At 33.8% G+C, this 22,998-nt stretch overlaps 1 protein-coding gene across 5 annotated transcripts in view; it reads right to left on the reverse strand.

The window, feature by feature from the left end:
* LOC149623774 (rhotekin-2-like) overlaps nucleotides 1-22,998 on the reverse strand; it is a 30,642-nt gene that overhangs the window by 7,026 nt on the left and 618 nt on the right. Inside the window, exon 1 of one of the 5 annotated variants that reach the window (XM_089853026.1) lies at nucleotides 22,531-22,865. The exons of 1 other annotated variant lie outside the window; for it this stretch is intronic. In XM_089853026.1, coding sequence (XP_089709152.1) covers nucleotides 22,531-22,611 — 81 coding nt within the window. In that variant the 5' untranslated portion in view covers nucleotides 22,612-22,865. Of the gene's footprint in view, nucleotides 1-2,104; nucleotides 2,480-10,424; nucleotides 11,153-17,070; nucleotides 17,283-22,530; nucleotides 22,866-22,998 lie in introns of those variants that run through there. 3 more of the 5 variants (XM_089853025.1, XM_089853022.1, XM_089853024.1) reach the window with 3 other exon arrangements.

Consider the following 22,998-nt stretch of genomic DNA (forward strand, 5'->3'; position numbering starts at 1 on the left):
GAAACATAGAGAGAAGACTAAAAATTTAAATTACTTCCGTGTTCCGGATATCTTTATAGGATAATAGTTTTTGCACATTTAATAAGAATATATTACATTTAATACCAGGCATCAAGGCGAGAGAAAAAAAAAGAACACGAAAATTTATGTATCTTTATATATTAACAATTTATTCAACTAGCTATAGGTTGCATTTGTGGGTACGACGAAACATTAAAGAGAGGATGTATTTTTCTTAAGCCTAAATAAAAAGAGTGAAGAGAAATGTGAGAAAAGTCCAGAGTTTTCAGACTAGAAGGAATGAGATCATTTACAACAGGAGACCAGGCTTCTTGGTACTGCATTTGTCCGCCAAGTAGCCTGGTGTAAATGGTATAGTCTGAAAACTATGTATAGTTTTGAAGTTAAGTTGTCCCTAAGTCGTAAGTAATCACAAAGAAAGGTTTTGCTATTCCGCGGCCATATTGGAAAATGGCGGTTCAGAAATATAAAACCTTCCACGAGGAATAAGGTCCGCAAGTTTCAACTGATTTCATTATCATTTAACATAATGGTGCTCTATATTCTATAGATAGCTTGGCTGATTTTAAATTTTGAGTACGCCACCATCTTTTAAAATGGCGACCAGAAAAGTAAACAAACATGCCGAGTCGAACATTTGACTAAATCTTCATTTAACTTTTAAATACTCCATTTTATTTTACTAAAACAAGTGGTATTCGGTATAGGGAGCTAACAACTGGCTAGGGGGAAGAGATAGTCTGACGTCACGCAGCCCCTCTCTGGTTTTCATTTTTGCGCGTAGAATACTGTTTCCAACCGTTAGGGGGGATGAAACTCAAGTAAGAGATAGAAGATTGTGACGTTTCAGGGTCAGAACTGTTAGCTCCCTATTTCCTTACACCTAATTCCATACACGCTCGGAAGTAAGTAGAAAATACGTCACACCATCCCTTTACGTTTACACAAATACAAACATTCATATATAGGCTTCCTAAAAACAAATATGGAAACACTTCCTGATGTCGGAAGACACAAGTGTATACCGAAGAGCAAGCAATAAAAAAAAAGAAAGAAAACATAAGAACTGCATACACTACACCCTGGCTATAAGCAATTTGTCTTTGGCATCCAAGGAGTTCCAGGGTTCAAGTCTGTCTAACGGTGCGACTAAGTAAGGCTCACCCAATGGTTTACAAAATAAAAACCCTACGCGAAAAGCAGGGTAGCTCCTTTTTGCACGCGACTTTCGCGTCCTCCTGCCTGGGTCAGGGCCAAAATATTGCGGGGGTCGGCGACCCCGACGACAAAAACTAATCGGATGCTAAGAACAAACTTTGAGCTTGTTGCCTTGCTCAGGGCGTATACTACTGGGGAAATAATGTAACTTTGCGGAGTAACAATTCTCCGCCCTCACCAATGCTTACAATATAAGTATAAGGGTAAACTAACATTTGTCTAACGAATTTATTCAAGTTGACCATGAATTAACGTTTTCGTGGTCATAATTGGTCGAAGGAACCCATTTTTTTGTTTCCTCGATAAATGAATGCAAATTTTTGGATACCATTACACCAGGAGACCTGGCTGACAAAGTGAAGTACCAAGTCACTTAGCGTTATCGGTGTACATTGCTGTACCTTTGACTGTACTAAAACGATAACGCGTAAGCCTGCCTTTGACAGTGCTAAAATGATTGCACGAAATCCGTAATCGGTGTACAGGAATTCTCCGAGTGGTTAGCCCCTCGTACTAGACTGAAAACAATGTTATGCACATGCAGTTTTCAAGCTGCGATATAATTCCCTAAGCAGTTAAATATTCATGGTATGATTGAATAAATTAGTCTATAGCTACAACTCTATAGCAGCCAGCATAAGGGAACCCTTATAATATATTCGGTAACCCGCCCCTATATCCACGAAATATTTTCACCAAATGACGCGTAGGACTAAAACTGGCGTCGAAATGGTGACGATAATGCGAAAAACCGAGACGAAATTATTGAATATAACACCCACTAATATGATCGGAACCCTTTTTAAAGGGAAGTTAATTATGAATATTTAAAGAAGAAGAAAAAGGCTTTTATTTATCGACTTACATATATTTTAGGAAGGTTAGGGATTTTACTAGCTCGGTGACAAACAGGACGTCGAAAACGTCTTCGTGACGTTTTAACAAGCGCTTCTTGTTTTGAAGTTGAATTATGATCGTACATTTTAATTCAACTTAATTGAACGCTCAACAAATAATTTCTTAAATAAAATCCGTACATCCATTTAATCTTCACATTTTGAATTTGACAAGACGAAATTCAATTCCAAGTTCACTTATTTCAACTTTCTTTACCTCAATTTCAAGGCCACTAAATAGAAAATGTGGATCACTAAACTATAGATGCTATGATAAAACCGATCGTAAATTCACTAAATACTTTTTTTTTTTTTTGGTTTAAGTTTTCTGATCTCGGCGGAGTTTAAAATTACATCGACCTAACTCATCTAGCTACCAAAACATTTATGAAGACTCGAAGAAGACTGAAGAAGAAAAAACTTAAAAGAATCTTCGTTCCAGGGCGGTTCAGTTCGGAAAGGTTCAAGTACCAATTTATAGGTTTGTAGGGCGTGCTGCTGCTGCGATATTTCAAAGCCAAGGAAAGGCGTGAAAAATACTAGATTTCATAGCGTGTATGTATGCGCAGCTTGGGTCTGACTCTTTTATGCAAAAGTCAATACACAGAATGAAGATTGGCACAGTGCAAAGAAAGAAAGAGTTAAGCTTCAATGTACACAACTGATCTTATCACAGGTGAGGTGGTTTATAGGAAGCCAATACTTAGTTTTCAGACTAGAAGGATTGATACTGCATTTACACCAGGAGGTGTGGCTACTTGGTATTGCACTTTGTCCGACAAATAGCCTGGCCTCCTGGTGTATATGGTATCAATTCTCCTTATCTGAAAATATGAACACCAACTTTAATTTCTAAAATTAAAATCGGGTAACTCAATGTTTAAATTAAAAAGGTTTTCGAGTGATTCTTTAGAGTTTATTTTTTGGTGTTTTGGATTTACTTTCAAAGACTCTAAACAATTAAAGGATTTTTTTTTTTTTCAAATAACCAACATATTAGCCTTAATTGTACTGTTATTCACCCTTTCTAAATCTCAGAATTTTAACATAGGCCTAATTTGACAATTACTTACAAAATTAAATTGTCATTATGCAATTAGCATAAGCGCAAATAACAATAGCTTAATTATATCAAACTCCAGAAATGTAAGTGTAGTATTCAATTACGTAAAATGCTAATTATTCCGCTGAATTAATTTCCAAAAACGAATTGAAAGAAAATTCATTCATAAAATACACATCATTTAGAACCGGCGCCTGCATTCATTTTAGCTCGACACGTATTTTAAAATCTTCCATTAAAACCAGGAACGAAAAACACTTTTAATTCCAATTCATTATGAAAGCAACGCAATTTCTGGTGAAATTAATAAACCCATAAACATTGTTCCTCGTTTACATAAATCCCAATTAAATAATTAAAGGTTTTATCAGATTATATCGACTCCGGATGACAAGAAAAAAAAGACCTTCAAAAACGAGAGGATGTACAGTAAACGCTCTGAAACCGCCTTAAACGAGGTATCGGATATTAGTCACTCTAAATTCCATTATTTCGTCGAACTACACATCCCCTTATCCGTAACACATTCACATTCTGTGTTTAAATGTACCAGACCATGCCCATCATGATACGGGGGACCTTTAAGATGGTAGCCACGTGGCTTCCGGCACGTGCTACATACATTTTGGCGGGAGAGAGAGGGAACTGGCGCCACCTGACAATTCCACCCCCACCCCCAAGCACGTGACCCTCTACCCTCGACGAGGGTCCCCAAAATGAATTAATTTCAATATTTAAACGAAACGCGAATTAAAATTAGTGACGCTTATCATATAATAGATTCATCTTTTGTTTTAGAAAGAAAGCTTTAACCGTACCGTAAGATTACGCGGGATTATGATTAATGATTAAGGCCTACAAAGAATTCTGCAGAGTTGCGCAAAAGAGAGCCACCACCATCTGCGCGTCCGGTTTAGGTTAAACAGACTGGGGGTTTCGCGTTTCTTCTTTTCATGATTTCCCGCTCGTGAAAAAAAATTGCGCCAAAAGAAATCCGCGCACGTGTTCAAGATTCAAGATTTTCGGAACTTTGAAATGAATGGCCTCTTCTTGCCTTTGAACCGAATGCTTCATGGAAAAAAGTTTAATTTGGCCAAGTTAACCAAAAAAAAAATTATGAAATCTCCCCATAAGAATGTACTGGTCCATGTAAAATCGTTGACAATGTTCGAAGCAACATACTTTATACACGTTGACAACTTAAATGCTTTTCTAACCTTAATTTAAATTTAAATATTAGTCATGTATACAGGAAAAATTTAATTCATCATTATATTTCAAATTAAAAATAAGTATTTATAATCTAAGACCCTATTTAGAAAGAAGTAGTGGATACATTTAATTATTATTATTAACTCACTATGATGAGATGTACTGGTCCTTTTAAAATCGTTGACAATGTTAGGACCAACTTAAATGCTTTTCTAACCTAAATTTAAATATTAGCATAAGTTTATAAGTCCATCTAGGTCCTATTTAGTCCGTACTAAGCCGTTGACAGCGCCTCACCAGGCGTCGCTTTACCTCGAATCTTTAACGTTTCACCTACGTCACTTCATGACAAGCTCCAGTTTGTAACAAACTTATGTAACATATCTTATAAACTTATGATATTAGTCATGTATACAGGAAAAATTTAATTCATCATTATATTTCAAATTAAAAATAACTATTTATAATCTAAGACAAAGACCCCGTTTACAAAGAAGTCGTGGATACATTTAATTATTGTTATTATTAACTCACTAACCGTAATAAAAATTAATAATAATGACGTGGGAGTTGGTGAGAAAAAAAAACAACATAGGAGCGGTTAAAACCAAACAAACCAGCATCATACATTAATAAGTATATATTTTTAAAGCTAACATAATTAACATCCTAAAAGGCTAGGCTATACCAGCAACCAAACACAGCCTCGAAAAAAAAAAACTTACTAGCATCCGGTATCTTGTATATATATTAGAAGCAACCAAATTACAATTTTTTAATTCTAAGCTAGTTTCTTTGGTTAAAGGAGGAGTGAAATAGTAAACAAGTTAACAGCGAAACTAGATAATTTTAAACCTTCATACAACATTTTAACTTCTTTCTAACTTTGCCGTCCGGGCCACTGTTTTCGAGTTAAGATTGTCCATAGTATTTTACGGATAACCCCTTAAATACAATAAAGAAACTGGAAGACAATGATTTCTAATTTAATTAAGAGGCCGTCCCTAAAACACTAATCAAATAGTAACTCGAAAACAGTGGCCCTTAGGGCAAGCAAAATGGAGATAGAAGTTACATTTTCGACTCAAAATCGAGCACCCAAAGAACATCCACCTTAATTTATGCCAGACTTATCAGAAACACCCTGTATATTCTCGTATTTTCCCCGGTTTGTAACTATAAACAGCTAAAAGTAGCCCACCCTAAACCGTAAAAAATCTTTCTAATATATCAACAGGGATACAATCAGGGATAGATTTAATTTTAGAAGTAGGAATGGAGAACAGAGTAATATCTAGGCGCGCGTCGAAATCCCGGACCGCCTTCCACGGGACGGGGGGTATGAAAGAAGAGGCGGGTCATAGCGACAGAGGTAGAAAGGAATTACGTATTTTTCTCCGTCCCGGTCAGCAACGTCATCAAAACGTAGTTTAAGTGAGCCAATAAGATAATTTAAACTTTTCGTTACGTGTTGGAGGGAGGGGTCCTATACGGGGCTATGAGTCGGACTGAAGTAAATACTAATCGTTCTCCATTCCTACTTATAAAATTAAATCTATCCCTGGTTTTTTAATATCTTGTTTCTATTTACTTCTTTAACATAAAACACTCAAAAAATCTAAGCCTAATTACGGGGTTAATTGTAATTCTCATTTCACATTTCCTTTAATAACAAACTAAATAAACCATCCGTGGGTGGCATAACGCGAAATATATGAGTCAAGACAAGGTTTAGCGCGAATGGGAAGAGATATGAGATCCTATTTTTGAACTCTACGTAACATTGAGGACTTCTTCGACTCCCCTTTGACTTCTATAGCGAGTGCATTAACTTTTAAGACAAAGCTATAGGGCAGACCATACAGAAGTAATTGTACACTACACCACCCTTGCGGAATTTATCATCAAAGTAATTAGGCCTAACGACATTCCAAGGACTCTAGAGAGAGAGAGTAGAACAGCGCATGAGCGAGGTTTAAAAATAAAACATTATTCTTTAGTACAACATATCAGAGTCATCAGTAAAATTATCCACTGAATATTTGAATTATTAGCTAAATTTTGTCTACTTTGAATTACTACACCCGAAGGGTAGGCAAGCTGCAATTAACCCTCAGTATTGGGGTTGATACATTGTCATCCGTCCCTGGGCACTCTCATGATACAAAAAGACTACAGCCCATGCGCCAAAAAGCGAGATGGAAGGTAAGTTTTACCCACGTGTCTTTCCCTATTAGTTACATTAAAATGGTCTATTATACCATATTCCTGGGGTAAATGCATTAATTCATTTTTATGACCTTTAAAAAAAAGAAAGATTTTTCATTTGGGGGTTCAAGAAAAACTTGAAAAGGTCAAATATACCCAAACCACTTTGTTTAAATCATTTTCATTTATAAGGGGAGAGTAAAATGATACGGCAATTTTGGCACCCATCGCGGGCTCGTTAGCAAGTGATGGCAGTTCAGTTCTCTAAGTTTTATGGATGGCATTAAGTTCTATTGTAAAATTAGCACGAATAGCCAGCGTGAGGTGCGATGCAACGAGTGTTCGTGGTCTAGCATAAGCATTGAAATTTATTAGGAACAATTATTCTTATAAAATCATAACCCTATATAACTCTCCATAAGTATGTGGGTTGAAAGAATATTCACTATACGAACACGCGTCTTTATAGAGGGGGGGGGGAGCGTCCCCTAGCTGACGAGTTTCCAAAAAAATAGATGAATATCTCTCCCTTAACCAGACTCCACGAAGTATAAGTTCAAAATCACAGTGTTGCCCCTATTGTGTTCCATGTTTGCACTTTGCAGGAACCTTGCTTTAATTAAAACGGCGCAACATTATTTTCAATTATGCCTGATGTCTCCCAGCATGGATAATGTAGACAGACCCATACTTAATGTAAAGTATTATATCATTATGATAATATACAATTCCACCGGACCTTCGTTAACCTTCTAGGAAATAAAAACCGCATTTATTATTTGACTGTTAAATTTATGAAGGTATGTCATTGATTTCTTGATTTCCTGCTTCGTAAGGATAAAATGTTCCGAAATGAAAATTCATTTTTGATAAAGAAGTAGTCCCTTAGAACTGAGTTGCCACTGATTTTACAAATTCCCTTATGTTGCACATTTTCCCTGTCAAAATTTTCTCACTTGGGAGAATTGTTCTATCAAAATCTAAGGGTTTATAAAGCCAGCTTCCTTCCCACTCGAGCTGAACAGCTTCCATTCTCCAAAATAAGCACACCATGCAGAATGGCTGCAGAGAGCGATAGAAAGGGTAGCTAAGGTCGGATTGCCAAGTTCCTATTCAAGCATTTTACTAAACGTAACTGATAAACTTTACTTTTCTAGATAGATATAATCTATCTTCGTGGAATGGGTTGCCATTTTAATAAATGATTTCAATTCGACATTCCCTGACCGTCATTTTCCCAAGGGACTTGAACCGTGTACTTTTAAATATATTAGTTAATAGGATAATTACCAAAAACAATCTGAAATTCCCTGAGTTCCGTGACAATTAATAAGAAACTTTGCCCCCCCCCCAAATATTAAAATAAATCTTGCTTTTAAAATTAAATTGCCAATACAATTAAGTCTCGTAAGTTTACAGCAGACACTTTAAAACATTTACAACCGTTTTGTAGTAAAGTTCGAAATGTAATATTTTGCCGTTATGAAAATAATATATTATATATTATTATTTTATAAATCCATGGGATAATTGGAGCTTTCGAAAACGGTTTCAAAGTGTCTAGTGTAAACGAGACTTCCTTTCAAATCAAATTATATTATAGACCAGAAGTAATTAGTTCTCGTTCTCTACAAATTGTATAGAAGAATTCCACGTAAACTTAACTACGTAACTTCACAGACATCTTTAAAGAATTCATATGATATCATCACGTAATATTCTACAATGACAAAACTTTCACCAACAACTTAATGTCAACCCAACCGTTACGAAATTATAAAAAAATCTTGTAAAGGTAACTAACTACATACAAAGTACACGCGCGCAAAAACCTTGATGTTTCCTTAAAACCAAAAGGTAATGAGCCCCGGGATGGCATTAAAAAAATGGATTATATTAAACGAAAAATTTTAAAGGTCGTCTCCACCCTTTTAAGAAAAAGAGTAAAGAAAATTTTAACTTCTAAAGTATCTCGCCTTTGAATAAAAAGTTTTTTCATATAACAGGGTTCGTAAGAAATTTCCAAAACATATTTTCGTGGTATTTCCAGGTTTTAAAGAGTGGACACTCATCATAATTCAGGCATAATAATAATGCATTTAATTATACGCACAATGAATATAAATTTTATACTATATTGCAAAATCGTTTAGGGGACCAATACTAAAATTTATTTGGTTAATATTCCCTGATTTGTTCAAATAATTATGATAGTTATTGATTTTTACAAAGATTAACTAGATATTCATCGATTTTTCAATAGATAAACATGATATTCGTTGATTGTTCAAAAAACACTAAATTAATTGGTTTTTCAAAAGATAAACATGATATTAGTTGATTGTTCAAAAGATAAACACGATATTCCTCGATTTTTCAATAAATAAACGCGATACTCTTTGATTTTTCAATAGATAAACGCGATATTCGTTGATTGTTCAAAAGATAATTACGATATAACTTGTTGTTTCAAGATAATTACAATATTCCTTCACAAATTTCCATCTAAACCAATATTTCGATATCTTTCCAATATTTTCCCATGTTACTACGAACCATGATAAATTAAAATTATAGCTAAACTTAAACACTTCCATATAACTCCCACCAATATCTTAAGTTCGTATCAACCTGTATTGCCATTGGGAATAAAGCTACGTTATGACTCCAATCCATTCAAACTCGAACGACGAAGTATAATTTCAATTTGAACTACGTGTCTATGCTACCATAAGATTTTAACTATACTTAAAGTTAAAACAATCCCACGCTTATCGTGTGGGCGAACTTGTCTTGTCGAAATACTAATCATTTTATATTCTCTTCAATTTTTTTGCGGCTGCGGGAAAAACGGGTTACGTATCTCTTAAGTAATCTAGTTTGAAATTGTTTCCGTTCAGGTTCTTGAATAACTTTAAAGTTTGAAATTTTAGATCAATTTAGGTAGGCCCTATAGACTCTCTGTCAATCATGAACAAGGATATGAAACTGACAAATTTGAGGCGATTTCTTTTCCAAGTTAAATGACCCGATCAACGAAAGAAGTTTTAAATTAGGCAGTCTTATTTAGTTTTAAAGGGAGTATCAGACTAGAAGAGTTAATACCATTTACACCATGCAGGAGGCCAGGCTAAGTTAGCTGACAATGTGCTATACCTAATAGCCACGCCTCCTTCCTTTAAACGCTAATACTGCAGATTCGATTAGAAACGAGATTCAAAATTGACTATTTGCTTCAATTTCAAAATTGCATGGTAACTAACAAGGTAGCAAATTAACTACATTTTAACAACACGTTTCACAGTTCTTAGGGGATATTTATGCTAAACAAACCAGGGCACTGCGGCCACGTGCGTTTTTGCCCTGGAAAATTATAATTTTCTTCACTAATTATCTTTAAAGTTTGCAACTGAATTTCGATTCAGCTGAAAAACAGCTTTGAAATGGTACTATTTGCGCCAAAATCGGGTGGTAACTAAGGAAAGTTGGAAATCTTCAAACTTAAGTCATGATCTCATCACAACAAATTTCTTTTAAAGAGAAAAATATGAAATCTCCTTATTTAACATCCGATTTTCCAGCTCTTTATGTCATTTCAAAGCTATGAATGAGCTCTACGAGATATAGTGGCAGTCCGTGTTAATTACCCATTGAATGTAATACAATGAAAGGCAGGGAGATGCTATTACTCTATACGAATATCCTTAATGAAATTAGCAATTAATTAACCACTATTAATTACCAAAACCATTTTAACGTAGCAACCGGTGAAAAAAAAACACAGAACGCTTTAAGTATATAATTACCTGTAAACTATGGGCTATTTGTCTAATAAAATACAAGTCTAAATCTTGGATGACTTCCAGATGCGCCGTCGAACTAAACGATCCCAACCTTCGTCGACTATAACTGTCCTTTACGTCATTGTGATGATTTTGATGTCCGGACAAGGCGTCTGTACTTTTAGAATTACTTATCGATGGCAATCGTGGCCTTTGACGCGAAGTTGGTGGTGAAATTGAACTGGTACGTTCTGGGGGACAACTGTTCCTTGACCCCGTGGTCATTAAAGGTCCGAAACACGAGTAATTCATAATTTATTTGGGGGTTTTCTTTTGGCGCGAAAACGTGTAACAGTCTAACTAAAATATAAATAAACCGGCGCGAAAATTAGACAAAATTTCGCGGAAATTATCTACTGGCATAAATCCAAGAACATTTTCAGTTCTATTTGTTTTTTTAAGTATTTTTGGTACACCTAAGTCACCAAATACTCTTCAAAAACCGTAAACCGTTCCGTTTCAAACACTATAACCGCGCTTTCGAAAAGTACACGCGCGCACCTTACTGGTTTCGATGGTAAACTACGATTAAAATACCCGAGCAACCTTGCTTAGAGTTTCTTGAATTTTTAGAGGACTTTCTAGGCTAGTAAAAAAAATAAAAGAAAAAGCTAGGCCTATACACCGTGATGGAACTGAGAAAGTGAAACGCAAGCGGAACAAAATTTTTGACGGCCCTCAAACGCCGGGAGACTTTAGTAGACTAACTCCGAACTCGTCTTAACTACAAGTTGAAGTCACAGAGAAAAGTGGAGAACCAGAGGAGAACCACGAGAAGAAGAGAGAGAGAGAGTATTTTGGTATCCGCCAGATTTTTTTATCCCCCGGTTGCTCCCGCAAAACCACCCCCCTTTCTTGATTGTTTATACTGATTAGATGTATTGGTATTATACTATGTGTGTCAGTTCATTTTATAGACACATTTTGGTACTTAATTGCAGAGAAACAAACACATAGGCGCCTCTTAAGTTAATTGCATGGCGCCAAAAGGCAACCAGCACAATTCTTCTGGTCCAAAAACCAGTTTATAAATCTGTTGGACCAGTTTTTCAATTCAAGAAGTGGTCCTCGGACCAGTTAATTAACTGAAAATCTATAGGAAAACTATGGCAGGACCAGTCCTGAGGACATTTTATTATTTTGAACACTAGGGGGTCACTGGTCCGAGGACTAGTTTAAAAAATATCCTATAATTTCTAGTTTGGGGTTATCCCTTTGAGCATAAGTTCGTAAGATATGTTCCATAAGTATATGTCACTGGTTAAAAACTGGAGCTTGTCATGAAGTGACGTAGGTCATAGATTCTCGTAAAGCGACGCCGATTGAGGCGTTGTCGAAGGCTTAGTACAGACTAAATAGGACTAGATGGACTGCAAAACTAACCGAGTGAAGTCAATTCTCGCTTCCGTCGTTCTCGAACTAGCTCTCACTTAGTCTCTAGCATTACGAAGTATAGGTAGTGTCATGCTTATGGAACATATCTTATAAACTTATGATATAAGTCTACAATCTAACATAACACTGGGAACATTCTTATAGCGATCTTAAGCAACGTGTTGAGAAGTAAACTGAAAAAAACGTAGAAGTCGACCCAAAGAGGAAACGAACGAACGAGCGCGAGCGTTCGCTTTCAACCTACACGCGCGTGTGATAATGGTAATCTTAGTACAAACCAGGAAAAAGTGATAATTTAATGCTAATGTAATAGTAATAATCAACTAAACTTGGCACAACTATTAACTCCAAATTCGCTACGGAAACTAAGCTCCACCATCTTCCAGAAAACAAAAAGAAAATTAAGAAGCGTGAATTTAAAATTTTCCATAGAAAAACATATTTTGGGTAAATATGTAATAACAAAATTATTATAGTAGGGTGGAGTTGCGTCAAAATGACGCTAGAAGTATTTAATATTTATTTTTCTAAGTCGCTGGTCTTATAAAAAGTATCAGGCAATGACGTCATAACGCGTCACGAGTCATAAAAGATAACGTTTTTCGTTAAAGTTTAATATATATTTTTTTTAATAAAAATACCTGCAGGCCTAAAAGGAATCGTTCTAGAATTTCTCTAATAATTATTAATGAATAATTATTAAACGAAAGAAAAAAGATATACTCCATGAAATTCGATAACAGTGCCTCCAGGCGTTTTTGGTTCTACCTTGGGCTTGATTTACCCATTCTGGAATTATTTTGGAGACTTTGGAAGTATATTTCAGTTATTTTAATTAGGATCTTAATTAACTAATTATATATAAAACTCGTTAACTCTAACAAAACAAAGGGTTCAGGATATTGACCGTTAAACGTCTACGTTAATTTTTTCAACTAAATTTAATAGCGAATAAATTGGTAATTAAATTGGATCAAAACTTATTATCGAACAGAATAAGAAAAAATTTTTTTTTTAATATAAACAAGTCATATATTTCGAAAAACATCTCTATTTTAAAAATTGCGGGTTAAACGGATATGGCGGCCTATACAATTTTTTCTCATTTTTAATTGAAAGAGCGTATAAAAGAATGAATATATCAATTGGAACCATGTTTCTATCTACAATATTAAAGAAGATACAAGCAATTAAGTTTCCATAATGGATGTTGTACGTTAGGCTTTCCTGCAAAGCACTGGGTAGTACCCCTATTGCACGCCTAGTACCACTGTACCACCTGAGGGATTCGTCCAATAGAGGTACTCCCCAGTGCTTAACGGGAAAGCCTAACGGGTCGTGCCCTTTACGGAAACTTAATTGCTCATATTTTCTTTAATAATATAGATAGAAACGTGGTTCCAATTGATAAATTCATTATTTTACAGGCTCTTTCAATTAAAAAACATAAAATTCTAGCCCGTTACACCCCCTTTAAAAAAAACTTTGCAGAGTCAAAATAGCCCATAGACCACACTATACTTTGGTTCTACCACCTTTTTTGTGCAACACCCTGTCATATTTTTAATATCTTTGACAAAGATTGTTCTTCAGGGCTAAGTTAGCCTTAAATACATAGGAATAAATCCCATATAGGGTTATAAAATCTTGCAGCTGACGCGTTACTTGGAAATTAAAAGAAATTTAACTATAACACCAGAGAGATGAAATTGTAAAATGAAATTTCGCCAAGTCGTTTTTTTCTTTCTTTCCTTTGAAATTGAATAAAGAGTCTTCTTTGTCAAAAATCAAACCGGTATATCAAGTACAGTAAAAGGCCTCCTCAATGCTAAGCCTAATTCCTCGATATAAAATCCTCTGCGCCTCGTTACAGGACAGAACTTCACAGAAGAGTGAATCTATATAATTTTTTACGAAGCTCTTAATACTAAATAACTGTACTTTCACTATTACCTGGTCTTACAAACAACAAAATGATAGTTTTTATAATATTTGGGGTTTTAAAGGGTTAATTGTAAACAGCACGTGCATCAGAAATGGCGGGAGATAAAAAATAAACGAGATTTTGCGCAATTTTTTAGAAGAACAAATAAAAAATTTCGATAAAATATCTTCAAGTGTTTCTATTGAAGTCTATCAAATCTAATGCACTAAAATCATTGAAATTGGTCCCAAAATTATAAATTTATTTCTCAAAACAAGCTACGTCACCACCGCAACTACTTAAATAGTGTCGCAAAACCGTAAAAGAAAAATAAATGCAATAATTTAAACCATCAACAAATCAAAAACAAAACACTCCTAAAATTCAAAGAAATTTTGCCGAAAACCGATATAAAAAGAAAATCCGAAAAACTCATAAAAGAAGCTATAAGGAAAAGAAAGGCTTTTAAAAAGGGACACTTTTTGGGGTCATCTAAATCAGTTCAGTTAAGCGTATCCATCAACCCGATTCTATTTCAAAATTTAAACTGATTTTAAGACTAAAAAAGAAATTTAAGAATCGAAAAATAAATATAAAACAAATAAAACAATTAAAAAAGCGTGTCCAAAATGTTTTACCCCATTTCGATAAAGTTTGGCATTGAATTTATAATTTTCTTATGAAGTAAAGTTTTCAAGGTCTCTAAAATAAATTAATTGGGGGGGGGGGTGTTTAAATTTGTTAGGGAAAAAATAACAAAAGCTAAAATAATCCACTAAATTTTGCACTTGGGTTAATTTTTTTCTTTCTATTTTTCATCCGTGGTAATTTGCGATTCGTTAAGTCCTAATTAGATATAGATAATTTAAATTATGGTTTATAATAAGTTTAAAAATGGCAATTTCGAAATGGTTTACCGCTTAACAAATACCTTTGCTTCATTACGTATAGTTGCTCTAAATACGAATGTTTAGCTAATATCAACAAATAAAGCTAATTGACTCGTTAACGTTTTTAATTTTACGAATGATCCCTTAATAAACAAAATGAAAGACAATGATTTCTAATTTAATTAAGGGGTCATCCCTAAAAGACTCAAATCCTAACTCGAAAACAGTGGTCCGGACGGCAAAATGTCATTGAACATTTTCGACTCAAAATCGTTAAAAAATCCCCCTTAATTTATGGCCCAGACTTATCAATTTCAATTTATAACTGTGGAAATGAACGAAATAAATATAGTATATAGCAACTTATCTGGCAGCTATTTACAAATATTAAAAAAATAACTAAGCTTAATTACTTAGTGAGAATTTAGTACATTAAGCGTCATCAATCTCGTGGCTTTAAATATATAATTTGAATATCAAATTTAATTCAAAGAAACTACCATCTCAAAATAATCCGCTACTATTTATAAAATTTTAACCTTATTCGCTTCTATTTAACGTCTGACCCTCCTCGTGCTAACGTTTAACTTCGTTTAAACTAGGGTTTATTTTTATATGTATAAAAAATGATGAAATACCTAAAAGTTTCCTCGTCCTTTATAAAACATTTTCAAGACATTTTAATCAACCCCTATTACACAGTCTGTACCCGCTGTCAGAAATAGGTCGTTGATATGGAATTTACTTTTCGACCTTTTAAGAAAAATAATAACTCTGTTATAATCTCTAGTATATTTTTGGCGGGAAATTATGGCGGGAAATCTTAAAACCAGTGCCTTAGAATATCCAATAGACTAATGGCACCCAGGGTTATTTCCCCCCATAGATGTTAATACAGTCAAATGAAGGGGATGCCATTACTGTATATATAGTGTTCAGACTAGGAGGATTAATACCATTTACAGAAGGAGACCTATCTTTTGACTCCAGCAGGGAGTCTGGCCTTTTTGTGAAACACCTAAAGTAAGGCCTCCTTGTGTAAATAGTATGAACCCTCCTAGTCAGAAAACTATGTATTAAAAATAAATATTTCTGTGAGAAAATTTCCTATATTAATACTAAGAAATCCTTCAATCAAATACGATTGATTCTAAAAATAATATTAATTATATAATATATACTTCTTTGACCAATTTTTAATGATGATTGTTTCGTAACTAATTTAACTTCCTTCCTATTTATAAACGTACGTGAATTTGCAGGTAAGTTTTACCTGGTACCGTGGGATACTAAAAATAAATAAATAAATGAACCCGGCTGATAAACCGGAAAATATAAAAAAAATTGTAGTAGCGTGGATAAAATACTAATATTTGATTTGAATATATTAAATTTCGGTGGATTTTATTTTTTACGGTCAATATTAGAATCGATTAACCGGTATTTTGTAGACAGTCAAAAGGGTATAGCTTTTATTTATAAATATTAGGTTAGTCTAACGGTATAAGGAAATCTCTCAATTTAACTCGAATTTCCGGTGGTGCGGTGAACTTGGATTTGAACGAAATTAGTTTCGTTTCTTGTTAAGATGGGTCAGGGACAAATGCGCACGCTAATCTTTAAATTATGCTAATGTGATTTATGTTAATTTCAACTTTGCTAAGTGATGTTTTTAAAAATGCTATGGGTAGATAACGTTCTGCTAAGATTTAAAGAAATGACAAGTAAATTTAACTAATTATTTCTAAATTCTAAATTCGTATATTTTAAACTTTAATTAACAAATATTAATTTTAATGATGGCGTTCGCACTATGCGGATGTTGAAAAGTTCGCACAAAGTTTAAATTGATATTTTTTTTGAAGGCAACTATTGCCATCGCTATATTTTCAGCGCAAAAACAATATATTCAGCGAAAAAAAAAACAATATATTCAGCGTAAAAAAACAATATATTCAGCGTAAAAAAACAATATATTCAGCGTAAAAAAAACAATATATTCAGCGTAAAAAACAACATATTCAGCGTAAAAAAAAATATATTCAGCGTAAAAAAAACAATATATTCAGCGTAAAAAAAAACAATATATTCAGCGTAAAAAAAACAATATATTCAGCGTAAAAAAAAACAATATATTCAGCGTAAAAAAAAACAATATATTCAGCGTAAAAAAACAATATATTCAGCGTAAAAAACAACATATTCAGCGTAAAAAAAAACAATATATTCAGCGTAAAAAAAACAATATATTCAGTGTAAAAAAAAACAATATATTCAGCGTAAAAAAGAACAATATATTCAGCGTAAAAAAAAATATATATTCAGCGTAAAAAAAAAACAATATATTCAGCCAAAAAAAAAAACAATATATTCAGCGTAAAAAACCAAATATTAAACATACCTTCGTATTAAGATAACAAAAATGCACGGTTCTACCCCAAATTGCGAAAATGTATCGATGCATATTGGACGACATTAAATCCATCTTTGAACCCGAATTAAAATACAAAAATAAAACTCGCCGCTTCACAAAACAACCACAACCTTATTAATTAATACTTGTACCGAAAACAAAGCTAATCAAGCTAATTTAGGAAAGAGAGACATAGGACGTCCACGCACAACGAAAACTGAATCGTATACTAACAAAACTAATCATGTGTTCGAATCGTTGGGAAAACGAAAGGGCTAAGAAGACGTTGGGGGGGGGGGGGGTAAGCTTATTTATTATTTTCACTCTCAATTGGGGTATTTTCGTTACGAGCCATTGCACTCTGCTCACTGACGGCACGCGCCTTGAAAACTAAGAAGAAAAAAAAAGTATATGAAAAAAAATTTCCTATCCCATCTTAGGCTTGAGAAATTGGAGCGCAAAAAAATTAAATACGATTCCTTTCCCTTAATTATACAACTTGGTTTATAAACTTTAAAGGAGTGGTGAAGTGATTTATAAATTAATCCGTTGAAAATTAATTAACCGGTTTAGTTAAAAGTGTCGCGATTTGAATATGTCAAACGAAACGTCAAAATTGACAAACATAAATTGAACAAGAAAGACTTTTAATATAGGTGTCCCATAGATTTGCAACAATTTGGTGTTTGAAATGGGTTTTTTTTATCTGAATGTTGTGGGGTGGTTTTTTCAGCTATTTTTAGCTGATTTGTACCAAAAACAAAACCGAAATTAGGGTTTTTATATAGGATAGCGTGTAAAACAGGTGTCCCTTAGGCCGGTTTTACAGTGACAACGAAATTTGCAACAAGTTTGGGTTAGAAATGGTTTTTTTTTTTTTTTTCAACTAAATTTCACGGGTTTTAAATTTAACAAAAAAAACAAAACTGATAAGGGTTTTTAATTTAAGAAAAAAACAAAACTGATAAGGGTTTTTGGGATTTTCAGTGAAAGCGAAATATGCAACAAGGACTGAAGGTGGGGTTAAAATCCCGAAAGAGTGAATCGGGTTTACAGTGACAGACAGTGAAATTTGCAACAAGTTTGGGTTTGAAATGGTTTTTTTTTTTTTTAACAAAATTTCACGGATTTTGAGTTTAACAAAACAAAAAAAACCTGATAAGGGTTTTTGAGATTTTCAGTGAAAGCGAAATATGCAACAAGGTGGGGTTACAATCCCGAAAAAGTGAAGAAAGCCCTGCAATTTCTGTATCAATTCAAATGTGATCTCGATAAAAAGATCTAAATTTTATGTTAAACTATACGAAAAATTAGACTAAATCAAAAATATATTATATAATAGGACCTTTCATGAAATTATAGGATAATATGGGACCGGTTCAAAAATATAGGACTTTATATAAGAATTATAGGACGGCTGTGCTCCCTGTAAAAAAACATTCCATCATCACTTTAGCTATAGCCAGGAGGCAAAGGAGGTTTTATAATAACATGGCTACTGGCTAAATTGGAGGCGAAACGTATCTATCATAAAAATATTGGCAATTTACAACTTCGGGGCAGAGAGGAGGAGGGAATTAACAGAGACAGAGATATAAATAAGCCCGTATAAATTACAACTATAGATGCATTTCTCTTTCTTTGTTTAAAATAATTGAGACTCAAGACAACAAATGGGCCAAAGTCTCTCTCCACGAGACTTATATCATAGTAAGGGGGAAAAATTAAGTTTCAAACATTCATTATTATTATTATATTGTTACGAAAGATGAACAAAACAGAGTTTAAAAGGCTAAATGAGTTTGCTTTAGTTCGAGAAATTATATATCTTATTGTTCCCTAGTGGTTATCACGGATATTTTATATAAAATGACTTGATTTTTGAATGGGAAACGGGATATTATAAGGGATAAATGATTATTTAATTGTTTAAAGTTAATAAGTCTTTCGTTTTGGTTCAGTGAGCCTTGAGGTAAGGGTTATGGTTAAACGATATATATTTTTAATTTAAAATATATACAGGGTGTATCTGGAAGGTCCGTAAGAAATTATTGGGGGTGTTCTTTGGTCGATCTTGATTCGAAAATGTAACTTCTATCTCCATTTTGCCGTCCGGGCCACTGTTTTCAAGTTAAGATTTGAGCGTTAGGGATGACCCCTTAATTAAATTAGCATCGTATTTCAGTTTCTTAATTAAACTTAAGGGGTAATCCGTAAAACACAACAACAATCAAGACTTGAAAACGGTGGCCCGGAACATTTTCGATTCAAAATCGACAAAAGAGTACCCTCCAAAATTTCTTACAATCTTTCAGAAACACCCTGTATGAGATAGATCATTATCACAATTATTGTATTAAAATTATTTATTTCAAGGATGGCGTAATAATTAATTAGTCTTTAATATATATAAGGGTTGATTAACTTAATTTAAAATTTAAGGTAATTCGTTCCCCCATTGTTCTCGTATAAAGAATGACGTAAGTCATAACGAAATAACCAAATTAAGACGGTATAAAATTTGTATACCCGATTTCGGACACTAAAAATTACTTTAATTAAATGGCAATTTATAAGTGCGAGTTATTTTTATAGCGGCAAACGTACTTAAGAAACGTTACGGGTGGAGCAGTACTATGTAATATCATAAGTAATATAAGTTTATAAGATATGTTCCATAAATATGACACTTCCTATACTTCATAATGTTAGAGGCTTACAGCTCGAGCTAGTTCGAGAACGTCAAGCGAGAATTGACTACACTCGGTGGTTAATTTTGCAGTCCATCTAGTTCTATATAGACTGTACTAAGCCTTTGACAGCGCCTCACTAGGCGTATGTCGCTTTACCCTGAATCTATGACCTACCTCACTCACTTCATGACAAGCTCCAGTTTGCAACCAGTGACAAACTTATGGAATATATCTTATGAACTTATGCTAATATCGTACTTCAGCGACTTTGAAAGTTCGAATCGGTTAAACAATTTTTTTTTGTTTAACCGATTTCAAGAACGGTTTCCCCGTCCATTAAGAAAGATGACATCATCGTGACCTTAGAGAAAAAGGGGCTCATCCCAATTTCACTCCATTAATAATGTCATATCATTCTTAATACGAACTCTAGACGTCGCCAAAGCAAAAAGGGGCCCCCCCATAACTGGGCCAAGTAACAAAATTTTCCCTAGCGATTAAAACAAATATACCTACTTGTCTTAGGGTAAACCGCCTCCAAAGAAAAAAATAACCTCGAGTCAATTTGATAACATTTGGTAATACCATTAAAAACGTATAAGAAATATACTTAATAGCAGGAATTAAATGACAAATTAATATGAAATATTAAATATTACCTTTTGATTCGTTTTCATCTTTTTCAATTCCTTAAAGGCTAATCACAGTAGTATAATTTATATTAAATTATAAAAAAAAACGCCCCAAATCGAATTTCCCTTTAAAAAACTGACATAAATCGTTAAAATACCGATTTTCCAACTAATAAATAAAAATCGCTACGAGGCACGGCGCCTGGGAGAATTTACTTAACTGACTGAAAAAATTTAGTAGAGAACCTTTTTCCTTCTTAAGAAAAAATGAATTTATGAGTATTTTTACCTCCCACCCCTTTGCTTTATGGTTCTTCTAACTGGACCAAAGAAACGGTGTTTATCTTTTGAGGGAAAAAGAAAGGCGAGAAAATATGGCCCATGGGCCTATGACCAATCACGTAACACCTATCGTGGTTTAAAAATGGATGTTTGGGGTTTTATATCTCGATTAAAAATCTAAAAATATATACACTTGATGTATGGGAATCGATACTAATCTGTTAATGAAAAATCGAGGATTTTTACCGAAAAATCGTTTATACGATTGTGTAAAATATGTTATCGTACATGCCCTAGAATTAAAATTTCAATCATGAATATAAAATGAAATATATTTCAATTGAGGATAAATTTTTAGTAAATTTTTCTGTCAAGGTAATTTGATTAAAATTTATTTGAGTTGATAGAACATAATATTTATAAAAGTATGATAAGCAATTTTGCACGAAAATTGCGCCAATTATGACGTCAAAACAGAGAAGAGTCGAGGGGATAATCACTATATGAATCTCTCCGTATATATTTTACCAACTACAACGGTGATGTTTTTCAAGATTACGCCTAATTCCTTCAGTGCAGTCATAAGTTTATAAGATTTGTTACATAAGTATGACACCTCCAATACTTCATAGTGCTAGAGAGTTACTGAGAGCTAGTTCGAGAACGACAAGCGAGAATTGACTACACTCGGTTAGTTTTGCAGTCCATCTTCCTCTCACTTTACTAGAATCTATGACGTTTCCCCTACGTCACTTCATGACAAGCTCTCAGTAACAGTAACCAGTGGCAAACTTATGGAACATACCTTATGAACTTATAGTATAATCAAAAGAATAGCGTCCGAGTGTCTAGCCCCTTTATGACAATTGATATCTCAATAGGAGAGCTAACAATATATACCCCTATATTTTTTTTGGAAGCGAGTTAACAAAATTCAATTTCTTTAAATCCAAGGGTACTATGTATATAAATATATAGTTTAAAAATAAATCTAGAATAGTATATATATATATATATCTCAATTTTAATCTAATAAAGACACTACGGGAAAATTTACGTGGATTTTAATGCAGCAATACAAACACACAAACAAAAATACGCATTATCATTAAGCCTAAATGGGTATTTTCACCCGCTAATATAAGTTTTATCACCTTTTGTTTTGTTAACCCCTACCGTATATTACTTTCGAGTTTTAGAGTCATAGAAATCAAAAGATACTTCAACGTAAAAAAAAGGATTTGCTCCACATTTTTCTCATCACAAAAAAAAGCGGGAAAAATATTACGCGCCAAAAGATAAAACTTACGTAAAAAAACAACAAAATTCTCTTTCAAATAATTTTCTATGGGTAACTAACCTTTTGGCTTTGGTTAATTCAAGTATACTGATAAATTCACGAAGCGTTTAGTTTCGGTATTATTTCTTAGGGGTCAAACAATTGAATAGGATTTAGGGTTAGTTTGACTTTGATAATAGGCTTAATTGCGAATACGATTTGGTTTAGTGATTATAGTAAATTAAACAGTGAAAATACGCGGTATATTTTAGTATTATTATTATTTCCCTGATCTTTTGGGGGTATTAGGCACGAAAGGGTGTCTATTTTTACTTTCGTGGTTTACGAAGGATTAAAAGTCACGAATTGAATAAGAAAAATAGTAAAAACATCTGCTTGATTGTAATTAGATAGGTTTTGAGAAAAACCGTGAGGTAGTTTCGTTGAAACTTAAAAAAAATACCGCGAAAGGATTTTGGATTTCAGTCTTAAGTTCTAGGGGATTTTTTCTAGAAGGATATTTTATAATTTTAACTGGTAAGCATAAGGAAAAACCACTCACCACTGGATCTTTGACCACATTTAAAATTGCGGACCAATCATGTTCCTCACAATCATCGGGACTAAGCGATGACCGGGCCATTGGGACAGTGAACCGTAAGGTTGTCCTTGCCCTTGATTAGGCCTAACTACTACTTTCCGGTTAAATCATGTACACATTTTCCTCCTGTTCAATAGCATACGCTGCTTTCACTCGCGAAGTACTTATTTAAATCTTCACATTATTATCTAACACGTTTCTCGCGACTTGGTACTACTATATTAGGCGTAAAATAGGCTTAAAAGACTGCCTCGTCTAATCTTAAATCCAATTTTGACATTAGGGCCCTTCCGCCTCAGTCAGGATAGCCAGTGAGGAGGAGAGAAGGAAAACTGGGATCGATGGCGTTCCCATGGAAACGACGCGTCACTAGACTCTGCGTAATGGGTTTACTAGAGAGGATAGAGCGGGCGGAAGGGGGTAAAAGAT

The sequence above is a fragment of the Phalangium opilio genome, unplaced genomic scaffold (genome assembly GCF_054372755.1).
Source record: "Phalangium opilio isolate 3A_F unplaced genomic scaffold, DU_Popi_V2 ptg000113l_1, whole genome shotgun sequence".
Taxonomy (NCBI): domain Eukaryota; kingdom Metazoa; phylum Arthropoda; class Arachnida; order Opiliones; family Phalangiidae; genus Phalangium; species Phalangium opilio.